This window comes from Spodoptera frugiperda, chromosome 6 (assembly GCF_023101765.2).
Source record: "Spodoptera frugiperda isolate SF20-4 chromosome 6, AGI-APGP_CSIRO_Sfru_2.0, whole genome shotgun sequence".
Classification (NCBI taxonomy): Eukaryota; Metazoa; Arthropoda; class Insecta; order Lepidoptera; family Noctuidae; genus Spodoptera; species Spodoptera frugiperda.
Genome location: NC_064217.1, coordinates 2400864 through 2424099, shown reverse-complemented (window position 1 = coordinate 2424099; position 23236 = coordinate 2400864). Strand labels below are relative to the sequence as shown.

The following is a 23236-nucleotide window of genomic DNA, read 5'->3' as shown; positions in this document are numbered from 1 at the left end:
AATAAATTAAAAATTGTTCATAGGCAAAGTATCGACTATGAAAATTGATTTACAAAGGCCGTTCAAGGTATTGACCAGCAGTTTAATATAATTTGCTGGCCACTGAATTATTTAATACCATTTACCCTGTACCTGGAAAGTCGTTGAACACCTAACTCTTATTTACCTTGAATTTTCTCGAGGTCAACGTTTTGGACATTGGTCCTCTATCGATTTGGCACTGGTACAAAAATTTTGGTAGTATAATTTTATTATAACTTTCGTGAGACATACTAATTAATTATTATCTTATCGGCTTACTCAACACTCAACTCAACTTAAAGTAGCAGCGCAACAATCGCTACGTCGTGTCGCGGAATGGTGCTCATGAATATGAGCCTCTAGCATGGCTTGAAACTAGTCGAGTTCCTCCTCAAACAGTGACGTGAGTAAGCCGATAACATAATAATTAATTTAGGTAGTAAGTGTGCGTAGGTACTTGTATAGTTATCAATATTCACTTTCCAATCTTTATGGAACATAAAAAATACATTTTAAAAACAATTTTGTACTACCTATTTTATCCCTTCAAGCGTTGACCTCAGCTCAGTAATTCCTCTTTTGTTTTTCGTCCGTACATTATACAAAAAAGGTACAAGAGGAGAGGTACAAGTACGTTGACATACAAAAACATATAATAATATGTTCCACATATTGAATAGAGAAAGAATAACGACCCTTTGATTGGATATCGTTCATTGACCGCTAAGTTTATTGGTACAGGAGGCAACGGGAGGTCGAACATTTTTGTGAATATTATTTTCCTACATGACCTTTCGGTTAAAGACATACTTTTTCAATATAACTTCGATGTTTATGCTGTATGTGTATCGTTCCCACGTTTTTCGGTCTTTCAACCCTTGACATGGTGAGCAGAAGGGGTTTGAGGAAAAATATCTATTATAAGTATTAAATGTATTTTCTCCCATGTTATCTGAAGGAGTACATACACCCTTCATAATGGATTTGACGAAGATTTTTAAATTCCGAGCTTCAATTTCAGCTTTCATTATCATTTGTCACTGTTTCGAATTTTGATTTTGATTTAATATATCAAGACAACGGTTAAGCTTACTTTTACACCTATCAGAATCAGACTGTAATTAACAAAAAAATCCTTTATCACCACCTTTCACAAAGTAGCTCCTAAACCCACTATGTTCCCATTAAAGCAGGGTAAACAGACATATCCGTTGTCGTGACGCAAACCGTCCCCCATTGACCCGGATTCAGTTGTACCCGGTTATCAATAAACGTGTCGAGCGTGCGGTGTTCTTAGTGCATTTCAATTAACCGGATTATTTGCGAGTGACTGGTGTTGTTTCTCGGATGGATGGGATTTGAATTAATATTAGCAGGGTATGATGATAGTATCTGTTGTGTTCTATCTAGGGTTTATGTAAAGTTTTAGTGTATGAAATGTTGCAGTGAAAAATTCTATTTTTATAACGTTAAACGAAAATATAAATGATATAGTAATATCTACAAGAGGTTATAATTAGCTAGGTGCATAATAATGTATTTTTTTTTCTTTTTGCAATTGAACTTTATGTCAAACATAAGATTCAACTTCAGGATTCGTGTGCTGTCCACACCTTAAGAGCTCTATTTTGTCAAGTGATCATGGTTATAAGATGAGGTCATACAACCAAACTAAAGAGATTTATAGAGGGTATTTTTCCCAATGACAACTTAGTTGCGCAACCCACTACTGGTAGTGGGCGACCAAATCAACCCTACCTCTTTGATACCATACATGCACGAATACTTATACTACCGGGTCTAATATACTACTATAGGGTCCTAAAGCTATTAATAGGATTTAAAAAAAGTTATTAACTGTCACAATACCTAATCATAGACCGTAGGATAAAGTCTTTAGATTGGAAGTTGATAGAATTACATTGTGGGCTATCGAATAGAGAAATAATAAGGGATCATTGTTCTCTCAACAAAGAAGATACTTTTGTCATTGTAACAAAATATGTGAACATTAGAACAAGTATAAAAAGAAATATTTTGGTAAAATAGATTTTTTTCCACATGGAGCGTACTTCGTAAGATTAAGTCAAAGTAATCCCATTGAAAATATACTTATCCAGGCTTTTATCTTAACATAATGTAGGTACTATTTTGGTTTATACGTACCTTGATGTTGTAAACGCAACCGTGAGTGTTGGTTGAGCGTCTAGTAAGAAGTTCTGAATTTTTACAACATAGTCTGGAATTATATGTGGCGTTAGAAAAATCAGGCAAACCTTTGTATGGAGCTGAAATGCTATGAATATACATGCCAGACAGGACATTTTTCATACATAATTTCACAAACACATCACTCCCATTAACTAAAATACCGGTTTACTTCACGTAAATATACTAAAACACTACTAGTTTCCACTCACAGAGGAAATCGTCCTCGTCAGTAGAGTACTCGTACGCTTTGGTTATTTGTAGTTAATTTAATATGTCTCACGATAGTTATTATACAAACATCACACTCAAACTAAAAACGTTGCACAGCAATTTGTCGCCCAGCTAGCAATTTTGCAGTCACAAGACATACATAATGATACGTATTTTTATGTGTACCTTATTCTACCCAAGTTTTATGATTAGATTTGTTTAAATCCAAGTAGCAGAAAGTAACATTTATTCATGAAATACGTACTTAGGTATCTGAATGTATTCGTTTTCTTTTAACACATACGAAAGAAGATTCAAAGCTGACACCAACTTCGTTATAACTTTTTCATATTTATGTAAATACAGAAAAAAGGATGAAATGGGATATTATCATATTATTTGTTTTGTTTTAGACTAGGTACGGTACATAGTTTATGTTTGTAGATTTGTTTTATGGTCAAAACACACAACGCCTTAACTACAACTCAAGCGGAGCACGAGGTTACCCGCCTTCGGATTTTTTGTATTTACGTTATGATACATATCATACAATATACAATTTAAAGTTCAAATTTAAATGACAAGTTAATTGCTGGGTTGAGGCGGTACTCGTTAAGTGTGTAGCTAATCTTTAGTTTACTTATTTTACGATTGGATTAGGAAAATTGAAATGTTGACTTAAACATTGACAAAGCGTTTTTTCTTTGAAAGAGTTAACGAAAACTATTATTTTGGTTAGTAAAGTAACCATATTTTCACAAGAGGAATTATCATTTTTCGTATCTATTTCAGAACATACTCAGAGTCCCCATTCACTTATTTAATTTTAGTACTCTAACATAAAAATCTACTGGAAATAAACCTTTCCAATCCAGAAACCCCTTAAACCTACAAAGCTTTTTGTGGAGGTTCCTATAGTAACACCAAAACAGACAATTAAACGAACCATTTTTAAATATTGTGCTGTACAAGGGTAGGGCTAATCCCTACCCCTGCACTGTGTTCGAGTGCTACATTGGAACGCAAGCCTGCACATCAAGTTCTATAAAACCAATTTATCTTGATCTCACTTTATATGACCCTTCCACACATTCAACGCTCAGTTTATACTGGATTTTGATAACTTGATGTGTCGTGTGCTCTTCCCATCTAACATTTTACATAGTATCTATACAACTATATGAGTTGGTATACCCTGAGTATTGAGTGCACCCTGTATATGTACATTGTACAGGGTGCACTCAATATTGACTTGCAATAGTTCAAGCTTGCACACCACTCTCGAAGGATTAAAGTGAATTGATTTTGAACCCTACATAACATAACATTGGTTTTTTATTCCAAAAACAAGTTTGAGGTGCAAGTATTGTTTGGAACGCATTTTTTTATCAGTTGGGCTAGTGTGAATCAAAAACATGTTGAGTCATCTTGCAAATAAATGACAGACTGAAGCATAGACAGATTATGAAATAGAGTGAAACCGCTATTTACTGTTATTGCACAATTTAAGGTAAACAGTCCCAAACTGTCTTCATTGGTACAAAACGCAACAAATAACGATAGTTTCATAAACAAACCGAAAAGATATTTGTATCCAGCAAATCTCATGGGAATTGGATCTGTATAGGAAAATCCTGTGGGGAATGTCTATCTTTAAAACCATGGAAATAATTAAAGATATGAGGATATATTAAACCGTGACCAGCCAGAAGAGACAAAGAAAGTATTGAGACGTTAGTATAATTATATTGAATACTATCCATATACATACCGTATTTGAATGAATCACATATTCTCAGTAAAATATAAATACAAAGAAATATAGGCTAACTTCTCCCAATTTTGCCGTACGGTCAACGACCTCCTTATACCTTTTAGTGATTGTTTCTAAGAACGTTGCTCGTCAACCTCAACTTACTTAGTTTCTTACAAAGAACTGTAATGTCATGATGTATTCGTAGACTACTACTAGGCTAGAGGTTGATGACCGAATTTTATCTATAGTCTATTTACCATAGCATTAGACAGAAGTAAAAACAGCTTATTTTTGGGGTATACTTTGTACGTGCTATAGGGAAATCTTTGAACCTAGGCTGTAGTTAAATATTGATAGATATTTGACGCATCTGTAGATGAAAAATTTTAGAATGTTCGAAGTGGTTAAACTATAAGAATTTGTTGGAACAAATTCTTAAATTATGTCTTACAAATTATACTTATTACATGCTTTATATAATTTTTTAAGGGCAAGGCATTTTTGTAATCTATGCACTTTCTTACTATTCATAAATTATAATTTATGATTAGTAAGAAACGCAGTCGGGTTTTTTAAAGTGCTATAGTATAATTATACTATAGGTATACTTAAGAATTCCTAGATCTCTGTTTTTCAAACGCCATAATACAATCCTCTGATCCCGCTTTCAACAACCCACATTCCGAACCCCTACACCACATTAGCAAAAAAGATCATAAAACAAAAGAAAGAAAAAAAAACAACAATAAATAGTAGATATACAAACGTCCCACGTTCTATTTATTCCATTTTAAGTCCCATTATCCTCGAGGGGTACATTTTGAGCCAAAAAACAATGAATTGTGTAATTTTATTTGCAATTTTTCATTTGACATTCTAACAATTACCGCTGTGGTATGAATACAGGCTGTATATTATTTCGTGAGCAATATTTTAGGAGATTGTTTTAAAAATAGTAATGGACCTCTCATTTTAATTAAATCAACACTTTGATGAAGAAATGACTGTTGATGAAGCGAAAGAGATATGTAAGATTCGTAACAATTAGCGTTCCATTGTCTCTGCCTACTTTCAAGGGACAGGCGTAAGTTTATGTATGTATGTATGTATGATGAACACAATTAGGTATAACTTTTTATTTTTTGGAAATGTTTGAACTATGAGACTCTTGAGGATTATAACTTTATATACAAGTAGGTGTAGTACTCAATTTGTCATTAGCTCCATTGATGTGTGAAATCTTTAATCGTTTAACTGTCAACTAAGTGAACTAAAAATGTTTTTGACTTGGTCATTGTGCATTATCATTGTTATGTTCAGCAGCGGATTATCTTCTACTACGTATAATGATGATGATGAATGCATTTAGTGTCATAAGTAGTACCGAAATTAAAAAATATTATCATTCACGAAATTCCACACCCTGTACCAGTACATAGAGATAAAAAAGAGATATAAAGGGTCCCTGTATTGTTCCCTTTATGCGTGATGAAGTTCAAAATGGATGTATTTTGATACGTTTAAAAAAATCCCATAAAAAGTTCAATAGGTTGGTTGTCCATAAATTTATGTTTATTTACCAGTTTATTTACTAGGGCTTGGATGAAAATGAGAAGTTTTATGACTTATGTTGACGTGATTAAGGTTCATTTCGGTTTGTATTAGACCTAGGTTTAGGTCATTGTCCTTTTCATTAATTTTTGACCAAATAAAATATGCAATGTTTATTTTTAAGGCTTGTTATTTTGTGAGTGGTACAAAGAGATTATAACTGATTCGTCCTTTGTTGTGTAGTTTTTCCTGGAACACGAAATTGTGTTTTAGTTTTGTGCTGCACTAAAACCTGGATATACAAATACATACATATTTTATGTCGCATACATATATAGTTCTATTTATCTTTCCTATTTTGAAGACACACAACAACGCGCTCAAAATAAACATTTTGCACTGCATCATAAGTGCGCCATGGTTCACAAGAAAACTATCTTAATATTAACTGACCAATCAGAAATTGATAGACACAAAGAGAAGTACACTGATCGACTCTCGACCCACCCGATCACCCTGGCCAGTAACCTATTAATACCTTCTGCAAAGGCTTAACGGCTAAAAAGGAAGAATGTGCTCTAGGAGGCAGAAGGGACGCTGGTCTCCTCGCCTAAACGCTATTAGACACAGAGCTCTTCTGCTTATAGTCTGGCGACTGTCACCTCTATCTAATGCCTGCAATAAATATTCAAACTTATCTCATTACAATAAAGTTTAAAATCATCTAATCTGTCTTTACTTTTGTTCCAGGCTTTGAAGACACACATGTGATGATATTCATCGGTTTTGCGTATCTCATGACATTCCTTAAGAAGTATTGCTACAGCGCTCTCGGCTACAACTGGTTCTTAGCCGCATTGGTTATACAATGGGCTTTACTCTGCCAATCCTTCTTCCATATGAAGGATAATATGATTCATATTACTAAGAAAAGTTTATTAGGTAAGTTGAAACAAGGAAACAATGAATTTATTTTTGTAAATAGGCTACAAAAGAGTACATTTACACGTCAAAATGATTCTAAAAAAATCTAGATGAGGTCTATGAGGTGAGTAGTCGTTGTATAATAAATATTAAAGTGGGAATAATTATTGTAATAGTCTAGTATAAATATCTTAGTATTTTCTTAATGTTGATAAATCTGCATTTGGCCACCCACCCGCTTACTAGTTAAAAACTTGTTTACTAAAAAAAAAGAAAGTAAAAGATTTTCTTTCAGCAACTGTAGCCCTGCACTATTTTACAAAGGTATTACATCTAATTAAACCATGTAAATTATTAAAGTAATGCTTTTAATAAACGTCCAAGCATTGTGCTTATAACGACACTTGTATACTACAAACGTAAAAAAAATATATTATGAATAGCAACAGCAATATTTCAGCAACCTTTACACGAAGTAGTCTTTTCAAATTATGTCCAAGCACTTGATATTTCATTCAGTACTTAAAGTTCTCCTTGAAAAACAATAACAATATCACAGTGGCCAACAAAACAATAACGTTGGTCCTGTCTCCAATTTTAATAAAGGCAAAATTTTAAATGCTCAATTTCCTCTTTATTTCATTTCACAAAAGAAAAGCTTTTAAAGTAACGCCCAAATGTTTTGATATTGTTTTAAATTCAATTACAATTTTGTATATAACTGAGGCTTTCTTTAGGCTGCCGAGATTGAATTAGACGATGTTGATTTCAGTTTCTCGACCTCTAGAATATCATGATTAGGATTTGTTGGAATTAGAAATGAGGACAGTGTTTCATATAAACTAGGATGGAATAACAAGAGTATTAACTCCGTAATTGAAATAGTGATATAAACAAATCATTAATGTTGATTCTAAAATGGAATGTAATAATTGTGGAGTCATAATGTTTAAAGACTATTTTTGTTTGATTACACTGTGTGTAATAGTCAAAACATGTGAATGCCATTGTTTAGTAACATTCATATATCTATGTCTATGCCTTCAGACTACCAAAGGTTCGTTCCTAGAATACTCTAACACTTTTTTGATTTCATTAGTACATTTATATGACATCTACACAGGATATTACATCTACATACTTATTTTATATCTATCTATATGTTTTAATAATATTGTCTGTTTACGTAACATCTTTTTAATTAATTCCACAGAGGCTGACATTATGTCCGCGACTGTCCTCATCACGTTCGGAGCTTTACTGGGTCTTGCAAGCGGAACCCAGCTATTGTTCATAGCCATCATAGAAACAGCGGTCGGCTGCATAAATTTGTACCTAATGGAGAGTGTTTATAAGGTTGGTATTACTTTGCGTAGTTGTTGTAGAATGGAAAAGGACCTAGTTCTTTTTTTAAGTATTCTTGAACTCATTTTATGGCTTCTTAGGGTTGTAATTCAAATGTAGATTCGATTTTGATTACTTCTTTTCTTGGGCTTAAATGCTTATTTTATCGAATGCCTTTTTGAATGTGGCTACTACCGATAGTAACAGGGACTTAGATTCGCTCCAGTATCATGCAAAGTATTCCCTGTAGTCGACTTTTATATCTTAGCGTCACTTTTTGTATCACAGTACTTAAACTATTTAAAGTTTTAAAAGGGATTCTCATAAAAAATAAATATTACGATTTATGGGCGTTGGTCATATTTAATTTGTTGGCCATACTTGTTTACAAACTCGTGGGTGACATATTAGAGATACACTAATTGTTTGTGAAATCGTTTCTAATAAACATGTGACGTAATAATACCGGGAGTCTGTAAGAGATTATGATAGAATTATGAAACAGCTTCAATTTTCATACAGTCGTGCATCTGCCAAACCAAGGTTTAAAGTTCAACTCAAAAATGGCTATAAGTATCAAGAGGCCTTTTTAAAGGGAGAAAATCATCCAATGACTTCTCTTACCATGGACAAGGCGAGAGGTATCAGACTCTTACTGACTAAAAACCACCCCGTTCCTTGAGCCGGACCCGCTAGGTAATCCGCAGCTCCGGGTATCTAGAGGTTAGGAAAAAGACATCAGAGATGAGATGAGACATAGTAATATATAGCTATACGATTCTTTAATAGAGTTTGATTTGAAAGTTGGGCGTCTAACTTAAGATACTACTAGTATCATAAAGTAAGGAGTCATCAAAATTATTATCAACAAACAAATGTGCGCAAGATTATGTACGTTACGTATCAGAAACATTTCAATACACACTTTATTTCCAGGTAACAGACATAGGAGGATCTATAGGTATTCACACGTATGGTGCGTACTTCGGACTGGGAGTGAGCACTGCATTTAGGTTAAGGAAGCCCACTGGCCCGGACGCGGCCGGCACTGAGCGCCTGGACGGGCCCACCTACATCTCCGATATTACTGCTATGCTTGGTATGTTGGTTTGCATATGTTGTTCATGAAGTGTTATAAATTGAATTATGATTCAAGAAAGATAATATACCATCAAAAACATCCTGTAAAGAAGCCCAAGTCTTGCACCTCAGTTTTTCTACCGTAAAATGTTGTGAGATCCAAGTATACCAAGTCGGTTATTTTATTTCGTAATCATACAATAGACCATCGTAATTCGTAATCATGAGATAGACTAAACAATATAATACAAGAAATGTCAACCAAAGTAGTTCTGTTTTCTTGTGGTGGCCAAGTCAATATATTTTATTTAAAACATAAAATAAATATAATATTGATATGATAATGCCAGATATTGATATCATTGGTAGTCAAGACGTCGCTGTTTCCATAATTAGGCCACTTTTGTAATAGACTACCAAAAGACCGACAATGCATTCACAACTGATTTAGTGTTGCAAACGGTGCTGATCACATATCATCAAGTGAACTGAAATTCTCAGAAATAAAAATACAGAATTCTGTATCAAACTCTGTATTATGTAATACCACCATGTAACACCTACTCTAAGAAGCGGAATAAAAGAAAATTCATTCTAAAAGATCCATAAAAATGCTACATAATTCAAACTAAGTTTCTAAACTGCCATAAATGCAGTTCGCAGTTCAGCTTAGGTGGAGAGTGTCTTTTAATATTATTGAAAATGTTCTCCCCTTCGTTCGCTCCATTATCCAGCACTGTGACGGAATGACCTAGATACTTCTAGATTGTTCCTGACGTTTACGCTTCATCAGTGCTTCCTCTTTTTATCTATAGTTTTGTTGTATTTTGCTTTTGTTATTGGTGTAAAATATTGATAATGTTATACTTTATAATTTTATGCTTTAGTGACAATAGTCACTAAATACTAATAATAAGTTAAGTAATTTTATAGTCTTAGTTAATTGATAGATTATGAATAGACGTTAAGTTGAATTAGTAGAAATGTCCTCACACTTTATAGGTATTTGACGAGTCAAAAGTGTCATACCATTAAATGTGGATCAGAAGCAGATTATAGTCTGGAATAACACAAAGCATACTTTTTATTCTACGCAAACGCGGGCGAGGCCGCTGGCAGAAGCTAGTAATAAAAAATAATGTATTTTGAACAGGTTCAATATTCCTATGGATCTTCTGGCCATCTTTCAACTCGGGCTTGGCGCAAACTGACGCCGAAGCACAACGAGCAGTTGTCAACACCTATCTGTCTTTAGCTGCTGCTACGGTAAGAACATGTTCATTATCAAAACTCTAAACTATAGGTATGGAGATTCCACCCCTATAAAAACCTTACTCAACCCTTTCCGAGAAGAACAAAAATGGTGATGTTACCTTCTTTTTCTGGTGCCACTACATTCCAGTAGGTTGGCCGTCAGCTTTTTAAATTGGTGCCTGTCGATGATGTTGTTTTCAACAAAATTGTTGTTACGGATCTAGGAGTGACATTTTTGTGATACTCATAACTTAGGTAATCCTAAGTAAAAAGGATATAATATACGAGTATGTATAATTTACGATCTCGTATTCAATATAATGAAGCAGACGTTCTATCTGGAGGACTAAGGGGGAGGCCTTTGTTTAACAGTGGACGTCTTACGGCTGATGATGATGATGATTCAATATAGTCAGACAGGCAGAAAATACCAACAGCATTATGTCCACCCATGTATGTATTTATGTGCATGAAGCTTTTAACACATTGAACGCCGTGGTGGTCACCGGTGACCGATGTTAGCGGAGGATTTGCCTTCAACAGTTTTCTATTGGCAGTCAAAGACTTAAATAAAAAATAATGCAAGAAGCCAGCATAAAATCTTTGTTTGCCATCAGGTAACAACATTCGTCCTCTCAGCAATGGTGAGCCACAAGCCCGGCAAGCTGGATATGGTGCATATTCAGAACTCCACGCTTGCTGGTGGTGTGGGCGTGGGAGCCGTCGCCAACCTGTTCATTGGGCCCGGAGTCGCTATAGCCATTGGTATTGGTGCTGGTGTCATCAGCGTTTTGGGCTACAGATTTGTTACGGTGAGTGTTTTTGGATCATTATTATTTTATTATTTTCCCAGTATCATTTCAGTAATAGTGCACTTTAATGCACGGTGGAGGAGAGTTAGTAAAAGTTGCTATGAGAATATTCATAAATATTGCTCTTATACACCATATAATTTGTGCAGCAATTTTTAATATTATAGCGAACTAACTACATAAATTGCAAAAGATTTCAGAAGATTTTTCTATTTTACTTGTACTGATTCCATAACAATGTTATGTCAGCAAAATAAACAAGTTTTGGAGTTCAAATCTGGTGATTGGCCGAACAAGCCTACATTTCTATGCAACAAAGATATACATTTATAGATTAGTTATCAATTAAAGAAAAATGGCAACAAGAAACCTACTCAGAGTCATTACCTTTTTTTATTTATGGTACTTTTGGTGGCTGTAACTGCTGTCAGGTCTAAAATCCAAGACTGTTTATCATTAACTGAAATAAATTCATACTATCTTTATGATATAGAAATATTATAAGAATACTTGCTAATGCTTCTATTTTCAAGTAAAGTAAAATATTGTGTATTATGCCCAGACAAAGTATCTAGCCTGCCACTCAATAGCCCCATCTATTTTTAATACATCCTGAGATGGGCTACGAAAGAACAAAGTTTGACTATCTAGAGACAAAATTAGATAGAAGTTTTGTGAAAATGTCCAAGTGTGAGAACAGATAATATTTTTGTAAGAAACTTCTTTGAAATTTGAAGGTCCCAGAGGACGACCGATATCTGTGGACAGTAACTATTAAAAGTATTTATAAACCTCTGAAGAATAGATTTATTTATTTGTCGATTTACCTGTATCGCGAATTTCGATATTCTTTTTTTGGTATCCTACCTAACGTTTCCTATATTGATTTGGTATTGACCAAACAGTATCAGTCAGTAATCCAAAGAGTATAAGTATACTAGAAAAGAGTTGTCTGAATCTTGGATCTGAGTGTATATTATTTTCACAGGCTCTATAGATAAAATGTTAAGTCAACATATTTGAGCGAAGTTTCACATGAAATTAAGGAAATCACTTAACAGCAAAAAACTACCTAATGTAGTCTAATATAAAATTCGTCTCTTCAGGGACTTACTTCTATTACTCGTATATAAAAGTTTTGTCTTATAATATTTATAATTTCCTAATATTTTACATGCTTAACGACAAACATTTATAGTCTTTTGGCCTTGAGGGCCTTTTTATATCTTGTAGAAAAATCCGAGCACGTGTTGGCATTTATTTTCTTTAATAGGAATAGGGAAAATATCGGTAATATTGGTTTATAGACAACATGTCGAGTTTCAATTTATAAACAGGTGCGTTGCCGGCCTTTTCAGGGGACCTTAGGAATTTAAGGGTTGTTGGGGAATCTGGGATTGGGAAGATTGAGAAGGAGGGTAACCTCACTCACACAACGCAAGCGTTGTTTCACGTCGATTTTTTGCGAGACCGATGTTATCCACTCTGGTCGAGCCGGCCCATTCGTGCCGAAGCATGGCTCTCCCACACTTAATTTCATTATTTCTAGTTTAGCAATACAATAAAATTAGGTATATACAATACACTATATTTTAAACCTAATACTGTCCAGGTACACTTACATCCTTTTAGCCCCAGAGTTCCCAAATTTGGAAAGGTCGTTAGTACATTAAGTAGGGTCCCACGTAACGTTCCCCAGTAATACAAAATTACTAATTAAAATATCTTTATTTCTTCTAATTGTATTTTTGTACCGTTGAGTGCCCTGGGCAATGTTAACCTGTATCAAACGGTGGCATAAAGGAGCTTAAAATATCAACCTGTATGTTGAAATTTGTTTTTTAAAATTTAATTTTTTTTATTTGACGCAATCTTTTTTCTTTTAGATTTTAGATATCTCTTCAGTAGTAGTATGGAGTCTGATATTGGGCTCAGTATATATCAATAGGCTCAACCCCTATTAGATGGGACTTATAACACAAATGGTGAAAAGTCGGTGTACATTGTACAGTGGCATTACTGCCATAATACTGCCCTTCGGGGATAAAGGCGTGAAAATACATATTTGATGTAATTTGTTGGATCTTAAAGAGATTTTAAGGTGTTTTATTAGAAGTAAACATGTGTTTAAAGTTAAACATTGACCTTTTTTTTGTAACTTTCGTGAGACATACTAAATTAATTATTATGTTATCGGCTTACTCACGTTACGTTTTGACGAGAAATTCGACACAGTAGCAGCGCGACAATTGCCGCGTCGCGTGTCGCGGAATGCTGCTCATGAATATGAGCCTGTAGCATGGCTTGAAACTAGTCGAGTTCCTCGTCAAAACGTCATGTGAGTCGCCTCGTCAAGCCGATAACATAATAATTAATTAAACATTGACCATTACTTATGCAGCGGTGGTGCAAAATAAATATTTGTTAGACCTTAAAACAGAATTCCTATTAATTTAGATTTTCCGTCTTGTCTACAGCCATTACTAGAAAAGATCGGCATCCAGGACACATGTGGTGTGCACAACCTGCACGGTGCTCCTGGAGTATACTCCGGTCTACTGTCAGCTCTCTTCGCAGCTATCGCCACTGTCGACACGTATGGCTCTGAGTACAGCAACATCTTCAGTGCAGGGGCTGCGGTAAGATAATGTTTATCATTCTTATTGGATTAAATATAATAATACATTTACATGTATTAACTTTATAGCTATGGTGCAGTTTTTTTTATGGCATTGGCTATGGCAGCTAGTGAACGAGCAGATGGATCACCTGATGGTGAGCAATTGCCGCCGCCAATGTAGACTTCAAAAACCAGAGGCGTTACAAGTGCATTTTGTTACCGGCCTTTTGGGTGTTAGGAAGGGTTGTTGGGGACGGGATGCAGTGGCTGGGTGACTACTTGTTGTAAAACGTGGGGTTCGGCATGGGTTCGATTCCTGCACAAAATCTTTGTGTGATGCACAAATACATGTTTCGGGTATGGGGCTAATGTATGCATGTATAGTGAGTTTGTACGTTTGTAAAAGCATTTTAAAAATGCGAAGTATAAGTAAATAAAAGAAAAAATAGAACCAATTTTATAAGGTTTCTTCAACACTTCAATAAAATCTATTCACTTTTCACAATGAATTCCAATTTAATCTAAATCAACGTCACATTTTGCAACAAAAAATAGCCGTAATTATTTTCTCATATCGAATTTAGACCTTATAACAAAACAAATTATGATCGATTATACAAAATACTCCCAAAATAACATTTTAAGTATGTATTATATTGTTTCAACACAGGATGGCAGATCAAGTTCAATGCAAGCAGTATACCAGTTGGTAGCCCTTGTAACTACGCTGGTACTGTCATTCGGAACGGGATTCATTTCCGGTAAGTACTGCTTGTGACATTCACTATTTGTAATTGCCTTTCCATTTTATTTATTTTACTTGTAACTAGCTAGTGTCTTTGTTCGTTTAGATTTAATTTGTTTGTGTAAGAACTGAAAGGATTCTTTCTGACTCCTTTTCCTTCTTTCTCGAAGCATTTGGCCAATTTATTTTTTGGTATTTATTTTTGAATGACAGTAACTAAATTAATAAAAGATATATTATTTTTTGCCTGCGGCTTTGCTCACGTGGAGTACGGACTTTGTGACTAATTAAAGTACTCTAAGTTACTCCATAGTTCATCAGCTACCTACAATAAATATAAGACACGTCAAAATCGGTCGGGCCATTTCAGAGATTAGCCAGAACAAGCAGATAGACAGACAAAAATTGTATACAATTTTATTTTGATGTATGTATATTCATATGCATGTAGTAAAAAGCGGTTATTATAATATTGCAAACCGACACTCCAATTTTATTTATTAGTCTAGATAAAAATCATTTCAATTCCCGTTTTAATAACAATACCCGACCTTAAGAAGAAATATTACATCTTCAAGTTAAATCTAAACAATTAAAATGTAATAAACATTTACTTTAACAAACAGAGGTACTCGTACAGTATCATAAATAAACTACGGATTCAAAAGATAAGAAACTGCCATCAAGTTTTTAAACAATTATAATCTCACTGTAAAATATCAGCTAACTAAATCTCGCTTAAACACTAGACTTGTAATAAATAGGCAGTAAATCATTTAGTTTGTTTTCAATTACAGTTTATATTTTGTACCTTAGGGCGAATACTACCTAGCGGGTTTAACACTGCGTTCTGACACTCCCTCTCGCCTCGCCCAAGGCGGGAGAAGTCATTGGATGATTTTCCCCCCTCAAAAAAAGGGCGAATCCACAACACTGCGTTGCGACATCGCATCGCATTGCGGTTCGACGTCGTTTTTGCGATGCGACGCCAAAAATTTCATCGGATACGACCCACCCACGATACCCACTGAATGCTAGCGCGTCGCCGCGTCGCATACTCTTACGACGCGACGTCGCATCGGAAATTTCCACGATACACGGCGTCGTGGATTTTTGCGATGCGATACCGCAACGCAGTGTTATGGATTCGCCCTTAGGAAAATTACTGAGGAAAGTTTGACTGGGCCAAGGTTGAATATGGCAGCTATGTGTTTTAGTAAACAACATTGTATAGCCTATTTTATGTATTGTATGTGCCTAATACACATTATTAATAAGCTATTGTTTGTTTTGCGCAGTAACATAACATATTTAATTAGCCCTAAAGGGTTTATACGTACAGTTCAATTCTCATTGCTGATGTTGTTAGTTCTATTTTAAATTGGCTATTGTTGTCTTAGTTTAGAGTTACACGTATAACACTAACGGCCAATATTAATAACTTATCTCCATCAATCTTCATAGATAAGGATCGATTTTTGACATCAATTTGTTATGGAGTTCCTGTCAAAAATCAGTCAATGTTTCCACCAGAGATGTGCTAAGCTACGTTGCTGTTGATGCGTTTGACTTTTTATTCAATCTAAAACAAATCGAACATTTTATATTGGAATCTTCCTAAAGGTTTACCTACTGGTAACATTCGGAACTGTTAGAAGGTTATTTATTTCAAAGATGATTCTAGAAACAGATTCAACACGAATTCATTGGTCTGAATAATCACTAATTTCACGCAACTGAAGCGAATAAAGCCTGTTAAAATTTAATACAATTTGTACGATCGCCCGTTCGTTGTAGGGATTTATTTTATCCCGACGAATCGTTTGATTAACAAATCAGGTTTGATTAAAACCCGCACGTCGAAATATCATGGGTGCAACGTTTCTGTTCGGGTGACAATGCTTTAGAATTTTCGAGTTTACTAAGGGGCTGTGCTCACGTTTATATCGCTTCTAGTGTTCTCCTAAACTAATATTCTACCTTTAACCTTATTTCTGGGGGGGGGGGTTATCGTGGTGGCCCAGAGGTTTAAGACGCCCGCTTCTCATGTATGAGAGTGCGGTTTGAAACCTACCAACAGCAAGTACCAATGTGACTTTTTCCGAGTTATATGTACCTACTTTCTAAGATTATTTAGACACTACTAACAAACGCTGAAAGAAAACGTTGTGGCGAAAAATGGCTTATAATTTGTAAGTATGTTTGAAATCGTCAACCCGTATTAAGACAGCGTGGTGATTAATAATCAAACCTTTTCCGTGTGAGAAGAGGCCTTTGATCAGCAGCGTTACTGACTAAAAACCACCCCGTTCCTACTTCTGCTTTTAACCCCGGAGTCCCGGTAAACCCGCTAGGTAGTCCGCAGCTACGCTAAATTTTTACATAGATACCTACATCAAACCTATTTATATCATCACAAAAATAAATCTAGACTTAGCTTAGTTTCATAAATACAACATTTTATCTAGACTTCTTAGAAATATCACAAGATCTGTCGTGGGTGGTGGAGCACAGGCGGTTTTGGTTCGGTCAGGATAATAATTATGGCAACGGACGATAAAATAAATACAAGTAATTTTACCAATTTCATGTATTTTTTACTTGGGTTTAGACTTTTATAACTTTCATATTCGTTACTTATAAATTTTAACTACAACTTATTGGCTTCTGCCAGCGGCTTCATCTGCGTTCCCGTAGGATAAAAAGTATCCTATCACCCAAGTCTACTCATAGCCTGTCTGAACACCATGTTCCACCAAAATCTGTTCAGTTGTTTCAGCGTGTTTCAAACTGTCACATTTATAATATTAGTGTGAAGTGTGATAATTTACATTTCTTGCTGTAATTTTTTAGTAATATAAACAATAGAAACCCTTTTAATAAAATAAAATATAATGGAAAAATAATTCCAATGAAAATGCTCCCTAACAACAGTGTGGGTCTTTTACTTACAAGCGTTTTCTAAATTTGTCGATACCGGGTAAGAGTTTTACATAAGGGGTGAATTTGAGTATTTCCTTTCCCGGTTCAACCCTTCATTGGATTTATTCATTAATTAATTGGATGTAGGTATTACGGGATAACGGGACGATTGGAAGGTTCAGGAAAAGTGGTCTCCTCTTATGGTGTATTTGGGATGATTTCTTTTTTAGAGCTATTTTTGATTTGAGAAGATTCTATGATAAAAAATAGACTAGCAGTGTTGTTAGTTTATATTTTCCCTGATATGTGATTGTTTAAAGTGATATGTGAGTGGACAAAGGAGTCCATAATACGTACTTTTATTAAATTCTAGTCTATCATTTGATTAGTGAATCAGGCAAATTGTTATTGAGTTTTCGGATGCCGAAATTATGACGTTTCAACCGACAATTCGCTCGATATCTTTTTTGGACATGATTACTTATGGTTCAGCACACTTTTTTTAAGTCGATTAAATCATCCAATGACTTCTCGTACCTTGGGCGAGGCGACAGAGAGTATCAGACTCTTATTGACTAAAAACCACCCCGTTCCTACTCCTGCTTTTTGAGGCGGAGCTCCGGTAAACCCAGGCATCAGCCGCTAACTTGCTCGACATTTCAAAAATATTATTCAGTAATTTTATTTGTTAAAGATTCTCATAACTGAACACTGAGCACACCCCTGACCACGCTCCCGAATAACAACAGTCATGCTATGTACATAAGATATAAATTGACAATATAATTATTTGTTCACAGGTTTGATAGCGAAAACGAAGTTGTTCGCGCCCCTAGAGGTGCACCAGCGATACGACGACGAAGTGAACTGGGAACTGCCCTAACTTAACATAACAATGGCGTCTTTATTCTGAAAGCTTTCAATTGTAAACCTCATGATTATCAAACAGTTCCGGAACAAAAATAAAAAGGAATAAGAATGTGTTTTTTTTTTTTCGGGGTTACGACGAAAATTTTGTTAAGATTGTCAATTGAAGATACTGGAGGCCTATTGGAATACTTTTAATGAAATGTATGTAGGTTTTTAATTTTTTTAATGGTATAAGCCGGTAAACGATTAGACAGAACACCTGATGGTAAGCAATCGCCGTTGCTCTTGGACACCCGAAACACCAGAGGCCTTACAAGTAAAGTTTTCTAATAATTAGCCAAAGGACATAAGGATCTGATTCGTCAAGAAAACCTCTATCAATAGTCAGAACCAAGACATACGCTTTCGGAGCGCTTTTGTCACAAGCCTAGATAACCTAAGATATTTAGTTTGTAGGAAAGTTGTCACATACATAGGTTAGTGTTTTATACTCTTTAAAATTATCAGTTTAGTTAATTATTACTTTTGTGAGACATTCTACATTAATTATTATGTTTTTCGGCTTATTCACGTATTGATTTGACGAGGAACTCGAATAGTTTCAAGCCATGCTTGCATGCAAAGCTCATATTCAAGAGTAGCATTTTGCGACAAAATGGGCGGCGACTCGGCAGCACGACAGGAGCCGTGTCTCTCTGGTCGAGTTCCTCGTCAAAAAACTACGTAAGTAAGACAAAAATCACAATAATTAGTTTAGTTAATTATTAAGGTAAAAAATAAAATTTGTATTCAACCCAACATCGAATTTTGTGCGAATGTCCACTATACAAATACCTCTAAGATTATAATGCTCGTTGTAACCATACAAGGATTAAAGAGTCAAGGATTTAATGAGTTAAAGTATGTACCATAATTGTGGGTTCTATCATGTATGAACTAGTATTTTAAAGATCCTCGCAATATAACTTTTAAAGGCCCCAAAAATCGATGGTTTTATGGCCAAAAAATAATACACAGAACAAGGGATTTTATAGCAAACACATTTTCTGAGCATCTGTGAGTTTCATATCGATCTGATATAATTTTCAAAATGAAGATATTTTTATGTATCTATGTTTTTAGTGTGTAAGAGTGTATATTGTAGTCATAAGCTTTACGTTATGTGAATATAATAATAAATTGTTTAAGAATAAAGTGTTTTATTTACGCATAATTATATTGAGTTTAATTGAGTTGATTATATCTATGTCAACTCTTATATTTTGAAATCAAAATAAGTAAGTAAGTAGTACTAGATACTTTTTAGCACACAATAAAATAATAATAAAACCTCAACTAACTCTCCCTCTCCCATAGGCGCTAACAAAGCACCTACCCAACACTAATAAACTATAACAATCGCACTACAAACAAAAATGTGCTTACCTTTAAGACAGTTAAGAGCTGTTTTCCCATAAAGTGTAAACTTGAATAAAGATGTATTGGATAAACGGGCCTTTTTTCGAGTAAAATAGGTATTTCCTGTTGAGTTGGGCGAGGCAGTTTAATCGCAAATTAAGTGTGTATTACGAAGGTAGAAGGAGTCCTCGACAAGGTTCTTTTGGGAGTCTTTTGGAAGTCCGATACGGAGAATTTGTTAAAAATCTAAGTGTAGCACAAGGTGAGTTAGGAAATTTTATTTTAATTTTAACCTGTTATTCAAAAAGTACTGGACACTTTTTGTGACTTCTAAATGTAGGTGTTTAGGAACTAATATGTGTTCTATTTGGTTTGACTTAAACAAAAATGTGATGATCAGAAACAACACAGGTACATTTATTCTTATCTATCGAATGGCTCTACCCAATTATAAATAGCAAATTGTAAGAACATGTACATAGTTTCCTTGGTCTTTAGCAAAAAAATCTTCAACAAATACTACTACTATCCGTAGCCCTTAATCAAAGACCTTTCAATACAACATTTCACATAAACAACCTCCCTGAAAACACAGGCTCCATCATCACTTTATAACTAGATATTCCTGAAACGTCGTTTGTTAAATAAAATACGTTTTCAGTATTCGAAAAAGGTATTTCGAATTATTTTTCAATTCTTGCTTGAGGCAACCACCTGGGTCCCTGTCAAGTTGATCGTTAAAGACTTTAATGTTAGTGACAAAAGCTTCAAATTCGTTTGGCAAGTATCCCAAGTGTTTCTTACTAGCTGTCATGAGGCGTGTAAGAATGGAATTTCAGGGGAAAACATTATTTGTATCATCGTTCGCTGCTTTTGATATATCTCGGGATTTGGTTGGAATTGTTAGAGCTGTTATATTTCTAATAGGTACTTCTTGTTATATTTAAGATTTTGTATTTAAATCTTTGTTTTAATTTTATGTTTGTGTTAGTTTTACTTCTTTGTGAGTCTAAAGGGTACTTTTCCACCAGAGATGTGCTATGCTACGTTGCTGTGGGTATGTTTGGCATTCATTAATCATATTCATTGGTACACATAGCTTAGGACTGGAAGCGGACTTAACTAAGATAATATGTTTTTTATATGATGGGATGCGCGCTATGGATGTGTGCTATGTACATATGTGTGGTATGGATGCGTGCTATGGATGGTCGTGGATATGTTTTTTTTTTTTATCAAAAACATATGCTTTATAAATACAGCGTATCGTATGTATTTAATTGCGACTTCTTCTTGAAAGCATTTTTCAACAATTTTCTGAGCATTTTCTTGAAGACTGGCAGCTGAGTCTTTAACTTACAGTTTCTATGTCATAAATCAAAATTCTACAAAGAACCTCAAAATGTGTAGTGCTTTGACTAAGAATTTCATTCCAATTTAATTCATAGAACAAACTAAGTTTCAGTAATAAATATTCAACCAAAGAAACTCAAAGATCATAATAATATTAAAGTTAGACTTGTTTCCTTGAATCGTTACACAACTACCTGTTTTCTATAATATAAGCTATCAAATTCAAGTTATATTTATGGAATGCATTAATATGGTTTATGAACATCAAATAACACTTAGCTTAAGATAAAGTTTCGTTCTAGGAATAATTTCTATTAATAACATTGGGATATGTGTCTAATTATAAATATACTTTATCTGTTTGCCAAGATATTGCCTAATACTGCTTCGTTGGTCTATACTATAAGCATTAAGGAATCTGTGCCTGCTTTATTCTGAAGCTATCTGTTGCCCGCTACTTCGTTCACGTAGAATAATGACTTCTGACAGATTTGGGAGTAAATTTTTTCTAAAATAAAGGTTGCTGAAGTTACTGCTCAGTAAATCAGCTGCTTTCTTCTAATAAAATTCCCTTCAAAATCGGTCCAGCCCTTTCAGAGATTAGCCGGAACAAGTCGTGCATTGAAAATTCGATACTAATTGGATAATTAGGAGGTTCGACCATTACTACAATCCGATTAAGAATAGACTACGCATGTACGTAATAACTGATCCGGAGCTGCGGAATACCTAGCGCTTTTACCGGTGCTCCGGCTCGAAAAGTAGGAGTAGGAACGGGGTAGTTTTTAGTATGTGAGAGTGACCCTCTCACCTCGCAGAAGCCTTTGAATGATTTTCCCCCCTCAAAAAAAGGTACATAATAAATAAACATGTACCTACACATATCTCAGTGAAAATTATAATTCCCGGCTAGACATGAGAATTGAAATATGAATGATATAGCTAATAATACTGGCAAGCAAATATTTCCACCAGACATCAAGAAAGGAGACATTATGAAAATTATTGAATTTGTATAAATTTTCCCAAATTGCCTGCTACGTAGGGAGATTAACTTTATCAAATAAATTTCATTTTAAACGTCTAGCCTTGTTGGTTTTGCAGTCAAAAATATATTACCTTTTAAATTTTTATATTTTATTATATTATGCCAGTTTCCCCTAAAGCTAAAAGTATGCTGGTGGTTGAAATTGTAATGTGGTAATCGGCTGATGCAGTTGTGTGATTTGAAATTGTTTATGTGATGGCAATAGGGTAGATGACTAATTTTTATATTATTGCCCGTCTTGTAGATTATTTTAAAACATAAGACATGTATTTTTTATTTTCTTAGGAAAACAAATACCGTACTTTCGAAAAAAGTCAAATAAAGTCAAAGCATTTATTTCAATTAATCCTAAATAAGGCACTTTTGAAATGTTAAATTGACAACATTTCAAAACTGATACGACATGGAAACAAAAATACCATTTCTTTATTTTCGTATCCTGAGTTCAAATATATTTATGTCATATTTTTTTTATTTTTTATTTCTGAGAAAAATAATTAAAATCACAAAACATGTGATGACGTCATAGGTACGGCAGAATGCAGTCGTTACCTTTGCCTTAGCAATCATGGTTTCAGATGAAAACATCAAGTGTCAAATGTCAATGTTTAATGTCAATTGAAGCTGTAACTTTTATTTACATTCGAAATCGAAATTGATTTTACACAATATTTTCCTATCGAATCGACACACTGCTTATTGTTATAATTCACAACTGTTGATTGACTTTATTTCGTCAATAAAATGGATTTCAATGAAACATATACGCCAATGAAGGATCCAAAATATTGTTTTGTACCAGCCTGCAAAAACAACACTACCAATACGTATTTCTGCAAAATTGTAGCATTCATTTTCGTGCATATATTGCAATAGCATTAAATAGTCAACTTTCGGCAAGTTTCTGCAATCGGCAACTAGGAATCATATAATTATAACAACAATAACAAAATCTGAAATCACACAAACACAATCGCACCAACGAGTTTGACAAGCTTAGTGTTGTCAACTTTATTTTTACCAGCCCACCAAATGAGGCCGTGAAAACCACCAGAAACCACTAAATCTTAGCGGCCTCTCAAACCACCAGAACTCCTCAAGATCATCACAGAATCTA

At 34.5% G+C, this 23236-nt stretch overlaps 1 protein-coding gene across 3 annotated transcripts in view; it reads left to right on the top strand.

The window, feature by feature from the left end:
- Nucleotides 1-19514, top strand: part of LOC118267745 (ammonium transporter Rh type B) — a 32795-nt gene extending 13281 nt beyond the window's left edge. For all 3 annotated transcript variants that reach the window (XM_050694071.1, XM_035581913.2, XM_050694070.1), the window contains exons 4-11: nucleotides 6500-6691; nucleotides 7887-8029; nucleotides 8954-9116; nucleotides 10251-10363; nucleotides 10969-11163; nucleotides 13641-13802; nucleotides 14454-14544; nucleotides 18251-19514. In XM_050694071.1, the coding sequence (XP_050550028.1) occupies nucleotides 6500-6691; nucleotides 7887-8029; nucleotides 8954-9116; nucleotides 10251-10363; nucleotides 10969-11163; nucleotides 13641-13802; nucleotides 14454-14544; nucleotides 18251-18333 (1142 nt within the window). In that variant the 3' untranslated portion in view covers nucleotides 18334-19514. The remainder of the gene's footprint in view (nucleotides 1-6499; nucleotides 6692-7886; nucleotides 8030-8953; nucleotides 9117-10250; nucleotides 10364-10968; nucleotides 11164-13640; nucleotides 13803-14453; nucleotides 14545-18250) is intronic.
- Nucleotides 19515-23236: the final 3722 nt, after the last annotated feature.